Raw genomic sequence first — 10,614 nt, forward strand, 5'->3', positions numbered from 1 at the left:
TACAAAAAAACTGTCAAAGTATTTTTTCAGTCACTAAAAGTAGACTAGATACTTTACTGTACAGCGCACAAAGAGAATTGGAGACTGAGTTATATAGACAGGTATATACCACTATATCTTAAATTTAAAGCATAAAAGTTCTGCCAAACGTAGTATTGTAGCAAGCAATAGAAAGTTAATTTGAAAAATCTTTAATCAAAATACACGACGAACAGGACTTATTTAGAACTGTGTAAAAAAAATTCCAAAAAGGGATTAGTTATTTAGACATACTTTCTACTTTTCTACATGTTGTTAGTTGCATACATTAAAGTGCCACACATAAGCATTACACAGCAAAATCCCTAGCAGTGAATATGTAACACTAGAGATTATTAGTCAACAATGGTTACCGAGGTTAAGGGGTTACTTCAGGGCATGCATTGAGTATGTAGATTTCAGTGATAATGCCTGTCGGATTTGCTGTTGTACATACTGGCTGTCGTTCAGTTAAAGGATGTTGGATTTGCAATGCTTGTGTTCTGTACAAACCCATATGCTGTGGAAAAGTAATTTTTGCTTGTTTATGATATAGTAGGGTAGGAGAAGACGGGACCCTTTAGCACATAATATCCAAATATTCTGAACGTGTTTTAAACAATTAACAACGGTCTACACGTAAGTCGTGAATATAGTAGGGTGGGGAAAGATAGGACACCTTTTACTTCTATTTTCTCGTCCCATTTGGTAGTAAACAAAGAACACGCAAAAAAATATAAAATCTATCCTTACGACTCCCATAGATCGTTACTAATTGTTTAAAACACGATTAGGATATTTGGATATTAAGTGCTAAAGATGTCCCATCTTTCCCCACCCTACTATATACAGCTTTATAATTCTTTAAATGTTCTTTGTTTACTACCAAATGGGGCGAGAATAGAATAAAAAGGTGCCCCATCTTCTCCCACCCTATTATATTTAAATTAAGTTTTAAGTAGCGCCCAGTAAACTGATATATAGGACTACAATCATTACGTACTAAATATAGTAGGGTGAGTTAAGATGATTCACGTAATACTAGATGCTGTAAGCTATTACAATAGTAGAAATGTTCCACTGAAACGTCGAATAATTTAAATTTGAAACAAATCAAAAATTTACCAAAATTAGTAACTCAAAAATTACCAAAGTGACACTTTTTATGGCAAACACCTACTTTTGATAACATAAATTTTATCAGCATAGTCAAAGCCATGAACTTACCAGCCACACACCGTTAACAATACACATACGACTTCTATGCATTCTGCTCACAGCTTCACTGTAGTGATCTGCTCTAGCCCGAGTCCATCGTTGCTACATAAATAGAACAATTGAAATGTGACCGCAATGTACAAGCACGTGTATTTTACATACATTGATGTATTTTTGCAAAATTGTGTGAAATACATGTACTTCACGGCTCAACTAAATAGATTAAACAGTTTTTTTTAGAAATCGTATCTTCACAAAGCCCAACGCATTGTTAAAACAGAGATTTTTAAAATTGGAATATATATATAAATATAGTAGGTTGGGATAAGATGGTGTATGTTTTCATTCTCTTTATTTGTCCCATTTGCCAGAAAACAAAGGATATCCAAAGAAAAATAAAAGAGAGCGTTGTAATTGTTAAAACACGTTTAGGAAATATGGGATATTATATGCTAACAGTATACAACCACCTAGCATTTCAAAGCCTTACCTGTGAAAGAATACTTCCAAATGATTTAAACCTAAACTCGTTTGGTTTCCGAACTAATATGTCGTCCATTTTCCCGTAATTTAAACTGTATCTTTTAAACCTGGAAAACATAATATAGTAGGGTGGGAGAAGATGGGAGACCTTTTCGTTTAGTTTTCTCTTTCCATTTGGTAGTAAACAAAGAACATTCAATGAATTATAAAACGCTTACCCTGCTAAATGAACACCGAAATATTGCAATAATTCAAGTAGATATGGTGAAGTCTCGCAAATAGAGAGTGGAACTTTCGGATAGTACGTTAGGAAACCTAAACACATCTCGTTTTCGGTGGCAAGTCCAACCTGCATAGCAACAAAATAACATTTGTCACTTTAACCGCAAACTTTCAGCCATTACTTCTTAGTTGTTTTCTTACCTAAGCAATTAATTACGTTAGACTATTATTTCATGCAAAATTTTCTTGTACTAGCATTCAAGCACCTGTGAAGTAAAATCTACGAAAAATACACTAGTGTTATACTGCCAGGATAAGGTGCTAAAAAATACGGAACAGATATAAAGATCAAGTCCAACAAATTGTGTAATTTAAAAGATATATAGCTGGTTGGGAGAAGATGGGACACATTTGCCATCCTTTTCTTGCCGCGGAATTATAAAACCGTATCCTCACTACTCTCATAGGCCATTGTTAAATGTTTAAAACACGATCGGGATATTTGGATATTATGTGCTAAAGGTGTCCCATCTTCTCCCGCCTTATCATATTTCGCCAATATGACATATAATCTGTTACTGCCAGCAACATGCTTACCGTGGTGTAAGTGCTTCTACCAGAGGAGTCGTAATCACAAACAACTTGCAAGGCATCTCCCTTCCTTATGATAACTTCCTCAGTAAGTGAATGGCCTTCCTGGTAGTCGAAGTCGTACGAATCGTCACGGAGAATATTCGGCAATTCAGTTCCGTTCCTTTATGGATGTAACTTAAACGCTCGTCGCATGAATTATGATTAAATTAGTAAGATATAGTGGGGTGGGGCAAGATGGGACACCTTTAGCACGGAATATCTCAATACCCTGTTTGTGTTTTAAACAATTAATAACGGTGTATGGGAGTCGTGAGAATACGGATTTATAATTCTTTGAATGCTCTTTGTTTCCTATCAAATGCGACGAGAAAATAGAATAAAAAGGTCTCCCATCTTCCCCCACCCTACTATATACAAGTTTCGTGTAAGACGGCTTATGTTTTTATTTTATTTTTATCGTCCCATTTGGTAGTCAACAATAAGTATTTAAAGATTTTGTAACCGAAACCTCACGGTTTTTCTTGGATTTTTTTGTATGTTAAGGACAATCTATATAAAGGGAACAATGGGTTAGAACACAGGTGTCTGGCCCAAGAACACATACGCCCACATTTTGGTATAAGCGACTGTAGTAGAACCTGCATCTCTATAGACTCTAGAGCATCTATTTTTATCGGAGCATAAGTACCACGACGAAAGCAGGCAAGACTGCAGCAAAAAATACTACATAAACATTATACAGAACATTACACAAACCTTAAATGGCGAACCCGCAGTTTTCTTCCAAGTAGATGACTGTGTAAGAACCCACCAACAACCTTAATGTGGTCAACGCCTATTTCGTCCATGACCTGCGCGATGATACGAAACAATGTTCTATAGTGTTTATAAGCACACGTATACGTCTTCCGAGTCAGTTATAAGCTTAGTATTACTGCAGGCACGGCCTACTAGAGCTAGTAGGCCGTGCTGTAGGCTATAATGTAAAGCCAACAGTAACTTATTGTGTTTCAAAAAAGCAGCAAAAATTATATAGTAGGATGAGGGGAGGTGAGACACCTTTAGCACATCGTATCCAAATATCCTAATCGTGTTTTAAACAATTAACAACGGTCCGTGGGAGTCGTCGAGATACGGTTTTATAATTGTTTCAATGTTCTTTGTTTACTACTAAGTGGGGCGTGAAAAAAGAATAAAAAGGTGTTCCATCTTCCCCCACCCTTACTTATACCCTTCGTAAAATGTTATTTGAATAACAATATTGCTGAGTGATGAATCTTGTAATGCGTACATTAATGAATTAGTAATTTGGGGTAAAATAGGACACCTAGTAATTTTATATTCTCGTCCCCTTTGGTAGTAAACAAGGTATATTTGCGGAACTATATAAAACTGTATTCTCATGACTTCCATAGACCGTTACTAATTATAACCATAATCAGAATATTTGGATATAAAGTGCCAAAGATCTTCCCTCACAGCATTATATCTTATATTATATATATTATATGTATTATATATATGCATGACATTTCTCACCGTCTCTAAACACTCAGCTGGGCAATCACCGTAGTGTTTGAAGGAGCTAATCGTTGGTGGAATAATGTTAGAGTAGGAGTTGACGATTTGGCCGATGGTTAAAATACCGACATCGTATTGTCGCAACTCAGGTGTGTAATATATCCTCATGCCAGACTGATCAGATACTCCTGTTAGGGAAAAACTGAGATATTATTTTTAGTATTGTAGGGTGGGGTAAGATGATACCGTTAGAACATTATATATATATCCCATATTTCCTAATCGTGTTTTAACAATTTTCAACGCTCTGTTAAATTCGTGAGGATACTGTTGTATATTTCTTTGAATATCCTTTGTTTTCTGGCAAATCGGACAATTAGAAAGAATGAAAATAATGGACCATCTTATCCCAACCTACTATATATATACATATATTTCATTTAAAAAAATCTTTGTTTTAACAATGCGTCGAGCTTTGCTATAGTGGTGAGGCTACGGTTTTAAAATTCCGTACACTGTTCGTTTACTATCAAATGGGACGACACAAGAAAATGAATACAAAGATCACTTTACAACATAATATAACAAAAGAACACGCCTCGTTAATTACTGAAGGTTACAATATTTTAGCTCTACATGTCTGAAGTAAACAAAAGTTCGTTCTGTAATACTTTTGCAAAAGGTACTTTTCTTATTTAGTATTTTTTGAATGAATAAATGGTTTAATAAAAGTGTAAACTGATATATATAAATATGTGAAATAAACACGCATTATTGTGATTGAAAACCGCATTTAACGTTTTACTTTTTATATTATTAAATACCCTTTTTTCTTTTTTAATAGGAATGCCAAATGGTATAGCATTTCATTTTTTCTTTTTTAACTGTATGGCTATAACTGCATTTTTAACTAGAGCAGTAACATATAATACACCCTGCTATTTTACCATGTAATATATATAGGCCTTACCTGATATAAGGTTTGGATTGTCGTAATGCATTTCAAGCATCGCATAAACTGGCTCACTTGTGTTACCGAGTGGATAGCCGACGTGAGGGGGCAAAATATGAGGCTGAAAAGAAAGGGAAAAAATATTTGATACATATTTCGCAATACTTGATTTCCAAGCAGCCACTTTCATTTGGCGTTTTAAGTCAATTAAAAAGTAACGAGTTTCACGATGATAAAATGGTATGGTGTGTTAAAGTTGGGCCCCGTGGCACATTGGTCTCTTATTAGGAGTTTTAAAAATTATTAAAATATCTGCTTAGAGTCGAAAATAATAAATATCTTATTACCCCGCCCCCCACCGCCCATGCAGCAATAATTTGAACGCAGTCACTGAAGTCAGCTGGGGAAGTCAATCGATAACACTCATGGTTGGTGTTCAGCAAAGTAACATCCTAAAAATATATTTAATGATTTTTTGAAAAAATGTAAAAAATTTTTGTAGTGAAAAATGTAAAAATGTAAAATTCCACTGCAATGGAAAATTATTCGACCATGCCTTTCATAGTTATTACTCAAAATATGCATTTTGTATTGTCAGTTGGGATAAGATGACGTTTTTATTCTCGTTTATCCTCCCATTTGGTAGTATTAAGATTTTTACAGATTTAGATAACCCCCCATGCTTACGACTTTAAAACAGCGTTGTTAATTGTTTAAAAACAATTATGAAACATGTGATATTATGTGCTAACGGTATTTAGCGTATACAATACAATATACTGATGAAAATGATGAGTTTAAATAAACTTCGCAAAATTAGACAAAGTATTAAACAGGCGTTTTATGTCATGCATTGGTTAAAAATAAAACGAAAATCAGCAAAAAAATGATTTAAAGAACGTTTCGGCATATATATACCTTTTAAAATTGGACCTAATATACCTTTTCGTTTTTCGTGCACAAGTGCAGAAGCATGTGGTGAACAAATCGTTCATTGCCAGGTTGAATTAAAGGTTCAAACTAAAACAAAGGTGTACTTTTAGAACTATATATAGCGATTACATGGGCAATGATATAGTAGGGTGGGGGAAGATGGGACACCTTAAGCACATAATACCCAAATATTTTGGTCGTGTTTTAAACATTTAACAACGGTCTGTGAAAGTCGTGGGGATGCAGTTTATTAATTCTTTGAATGTTCTTTGTTTACTAGCAAATGGGACGAGAAAATAGAATGAAAGTGTGTCCCATCTTCCCCCACCCTACTATATAGACTATATAGTCCACTGAAAAAATAAAAATTTAATAATAAAAAATCTTACGTTTATGATGTGCAAATTTTGTTTTGTTTTATACAAAACTGCTCTACATACATTCATCAACAGTAACAATATTTGTAATCTGTAGTAAAATCTTACTTTAATAACATGGTGTTTCGTCGGTAGAGTAGGTAGTCTAACCAACATACAATTATAGTAAGTTTTCCTTGCGGGAATCGCAGAAACATTATTTAAAATATCGAACGAAGAATGAGTTTCTGATGGGACTAGTGGTGTAACAAAGCGAGGACCTTCAAGTAAAATCATGCTTCGAACACCTGGTGTGTAAAAAGTACATTTTTGAATGTATAATATATATATATATATATATATATATATATATATAGTAGGGTGGGGAAGATGGGACACCTACTAAATCTATTTTCTCGTCCTATTTGGTAGTAAACAAAGAACATTCAAAGAATTATAAAACCGTATCCTTGCGACTCCCATAGGTCAATGTTAATTGTTTATAACACGATCAGGATATTTGGTTATTATGTGCTGAAGGTGTCCCGTCTTCCCCTACCCTACTATATGTTGTTTCTACCAGACATATTATTAGGTCTGAAAGACAAGTTTTTGGTATTTTTATTCGTGATATTAAGTGACAGACTTTTTGTTTCCCACGTTTAAGTGCCATCTTGCCCCACAGTGGTATATCGGTTTGAACGCTGAATATTAGATATGTTGCTTAAAGTATAAGGTAAAGTTTGGATTAAAACCATATAACAATTGTAGTATAGGGTGAAAAAGGGGACACCTTTAGCACACAATATCTTGAACGTGTTTCAAATAATTAACTACAGTCTATGGAAGTCATGAGGATACGGTTTATTAATTCTTTGAATGTTTTTTGTTTACTATCAAACGAGGCAAGAAAATAGAATAAAAAGGTGTCCCATCTTTTGCACACTACTATATAATTACTTTCCATTTAAATCAAACACCCTAAAAGCCACCAGTCTAGTTGCGCTTTAAATACATTAATACAGAACTGCCATACAAAGGCACGAAACAAAGGGCCTTTCATATACAAGAAATCGACATTACGCATATTTCAATGCAATAACGTTAGGAGAGATAATTTCCCTTCAAAATGGCGAAAAAAACAAAACGAGACGTTTAGTCTATTGTTGGGGCAGAGAACTGATTTCTACGAACGTCATTACATCATCGACGCTTAGTGCGAGACTTGGCCAATTTCTCCTTTGTAGCTGCCGCGAACAAGCGCGGACCGTTAAAACTAATTCCCGTTTCGCTTTGAAGTGGTTATCGCAAATCAGCCGACATTACTTGCAAAGCAAAACCAACAATCGCAGTTTTGTTCTACACAGTGTCGTCGACCAACCGCCCCCGCTTGATCTACGTAATTCGGGGAGGGGGGCGCGTGCCAATAATGCTATGGTGACGTAGGTTCCCATAAGCTCACCTTTGTTCATTCTGTGATAGTTGATAGGGGTGAGATCATCATCGGTTGGGTCGGCAGCCCCGAAAGCGTAAATTACTTTCATTGTGTTTTTCTGGGGATTTGAAACAAATAAACTTCCTTTTTAATATTGTGAAATGATTTTTTTAACATAAGAGCATAAGTACAGTAGGGTGAGAGAAGACGGGACACCTTTTACCTCTATTTACTCGCCCCGTTTAGTAGTAAACAAAGAACATTCAAGAAAATATAAAACTACATGCCCACGACTCCCATTGACCGTTAGTAATTGTTTAAAACACGATCAGGATATTTAGATATTATGTGCTAAAGGTGTCCCATCTTCCCCAACCCTACTATATTAATAGTTTAGCAGGTAGTACTATGGGATAAGATGGATATTTCTTAATTGAATTTTTAATAGTTAACAAGCTCCGTTTGGAGTAATGAGGATACGGCGATTACTACCAAATCCGGGACCAAATAAAATGGGAATGAAAACAGAGACCATCTTACCCCGACCTGCTATATAAAAAAGATACATGTATCTGCTATCAGTCTTACGGTGATTTGTCTGTCGTTTTCGTCACATGTTCTCAACGGTCTTACAAATTTCAACATAGTCCAACCGTTGCACTCAGCGCCGGTGAGAAGTTCCACATTCTGTTGGTCGTCCCGTGGTGGGAAAGTGTTTCCGACTCCATGTCTATCCTATTAAAACAGATGGGATACGTTTAAAATGACCAAAATATGGAAACAGTAAAATGCAATATACTGATTATACGTGCAGGCTGAGATAAATAGCCTCAACGACAGTGCCCTCGCTTATAAGTTACTACATGGAATGGTTTGTAAATGACTGTTTTCTGTATGGCGGACAATTTAGACAACCCATATGGGGTAATTCAAGTTGGAGCAATTGCAAATAAGTGTCTTGACCAAGGACACGTACGTCTAAAGTAACGGCAATAGTCGGACTGCGGTTACAATTACTGTTATACAAATGACATATAGTAGGGTGGAGGAAGATGGGTCACATTATAACTCTATTTTTTTTCACGACTCCCATAGACTGTTCTTAATTGTTTAAAACACGATCAGGATATTCGGATATTATGTGCTAAGAGTGTCCCATTTTCCGTGGGGTGGGGGAAGATGGGACACCTTCGACACATGATATTCGAATATCCTGATCGAGTTTTAAACAATTAACAGCGGCCTATGGGAGTCGTGAGGATACGGTTTAATAATTCGTTGAATTTGTTTACTACCAAATGGGACGAGAAAATAAAAAGAAAGGGTGTCTCATCTTTATCCACCCTACTATATATACTTTACAATGCATTAACTTACAGATATAACTGCATTCCCATTCTTGACCCAACCCACAATAATATCGGCGCCCCGCATGCCCCCGGTCGGGCTGAAACCAATTCCTATCCATCCGGTAGTTTGACCATGCAACTGGAAAACATTAAAAACATATATAGGTAATTAGGTCGACAATTAAGCTTTACTATGATGAAATTGTTTACTTGAATGGATTGTGCATAGGATTTTGGGGTAAAATGGGAAAACGTTAGCACGTTGTGTCCCATGTTTCCTAATCTTGTTTTTAACAAATAACAACGATATTTGAGAGTAAGGATATGGTTATATAGTGGGGTGGGGAAAGATGGGACACCTTTAGCACAAAATATATAAATATCCTGATCGTGTTTTAAACAATTAACAACGGTCTATGAAAGTCGCGAGGACAAGGTTTTTTGTTCGCTATCAAAATGTACAGGAAAATGGAATAAAAAGGTGTCCCATCTTTCCCCATTCTATTACATAATTTTGAAAATATTCGTTGTTTACATCCAAATAGAACAATAAGTACAGTGAAAACATGTACCATCTTACCCCAATCTTTTACATATATTTAGAGATTTACTGCTAAACACCCCAAATAAAACGAAAAAATATTAAAACTAATTTAAATAGTTTTGCAATTTACCTCGAATGTAATATGCGTGTCAGTATATTTCCAATACAGCTTCACATTCCCGACGCCGTCTAGATCAAAAAATCGTTCGTAGGCCTGGGTGGGGTCTATATTGCATCGAACCAACTTCAACAGTAGCAATTGAGCACATACTAACAAAGAAAACGTCAAATGCATCATTGCTTAGCAGTAATACAGCTTTAAAATCTGTAATTGCTTGAAAATGTACTATGTTATATAGTTTAGAATATAGAAAATAACATTACATAAATAAAGGTTATGGCTTTTTTAATACCCGTTAAATATTAGTGCCTAATAACACATCCTAAAACACATAGTCTATCCACGCTCTTTAACGGCATATATAAACTGTAGAATCGCATACGAAGCATTTTTATAGCTGCAAAAATGGGCTATCAAGTTACCTTTTTCCCTTTCGTGAGCAACCGAGAAAATAGGGTAGGCCTATTTAATAAAGGAATTTAGGTAATGACCCACCAGTAACATTTACCGAGGTAAAACTCGTAAATTAAAAATCTTATTCCAAATTTAATACAGAATATTTTATTACGAATTTCCACGAACCTTTCGGGTGGGAGACTCGTCGCAATTATGTGGATTATACAATTAGTGGCATTTCATTATGCGGTCAGTAACTTCTTCAATGTTGAAGGTATTCTGTATGTCTAACTAAACGACACATGAAAAATTGCCCAGTTTGTAATATCGGTTGCATACCTGGAAGTTTAGAAACAAAGGTTTTAACTTTAGACGTACTTTACATATGCGAGAGCTTGTGTTTTGCAACAAGCCATTGTAAGGATATGTGTCTATTAAAAGTCGAGTCCTTATAAAATACAATACCATCATC

General features: G+C 35.3%; 1 protein-coding gene across 2 annotated transcripts; it reads right to left on the reverse strand.

Moving 5' to 3' along the window:
• Window positions 1-3: 3 nt before the first annotated feature.
• On the reverse strand, window positions 4-10,476 carry LOC149733807 (DBH-like monooxygenase protein 1 homolog). 2 transcript variants are annotated; one of them, XM_089880818.1, is made up of 16 exons: window positions 10,329-10,476; window positions 9,756-9,895; window positions 9,110-9,220; window positions 8,321-8,467; window positions 7,760-7,850; window positions 6,427-6,605; window positions 5,951-6,028; window positions 5,356-5,460; window positions 5,027-5,129; window positions 4,075-4,244; window positions 3,292-3,386; window positions 2,539-2,695; window positions 1,938-2,068; window positions 1,727-1,826; window positions 1,246-1,338; window positions 4-538 (listed from the first exon to the last, which is right to left on the reverse strand). In XM_089880818.1, exons 3-16 carry the CDS (start codon window positions 9,164-9,166, stop codon window positions 398-400), a joined length of 1,647 nt encoding a protein of 548 aa, XP_089736944.1. In that variant the 5' UTR covers window positions 9,167-9,220; window positions 9,756-9,895; window positions 10,329-10,476; the 3' UTR covers window positions 4-397. The 2 variants fall into 2 exon arrangements, with proteins under 2 accessions (XP_089736944.1, XP_089736943.1); XM_089880817.1 differs by lacking the exon at window positions 10,329-10,476 and having other exon boundaries at window positions 9,756-10,200.
• Between the last annotated feature and the right edge of the window lie 138 nt (window positions 10,477-10,614).

The sequence above is a fragment of the Ciona robusta genome, chromosome 7, assembly GCF_009617815.1.
Source record: "Ciona robusta chromosome 7, ASM961781v2".
Lineage (NCBI taxonomy): Eukaryota > Metazoa > Chordata > Ascidiacea > Phlebobranchia > Cionidae > Ciona > Ciona robusta.

Excerpts from the sequence above, each read along its gene's own strand:
- LOC149733807 (XM_089880817.1), bottom strand. The coding sequence starts at position 9,923 with ATGATGCATTTGACGTTTTCTTTGTTAGTATGTGCTCAATTGCTACTG. Across the intron at positions 5,130-5,355 it reads CATGGGCGGTGGGGGGCGGG|CCTCATATTTTGCCCCCTCA; the intron begins GTAATAAGATAT and ends CTTTCTTTTCAG. Across the intron at positions 1,339-1,726 it reads TTGGAAGTATTCTTTCACAG|CAACGATGGACTCGGGCTAG; the intron begins GTAAGGCTTTGA and ends CTATTTATGTAG.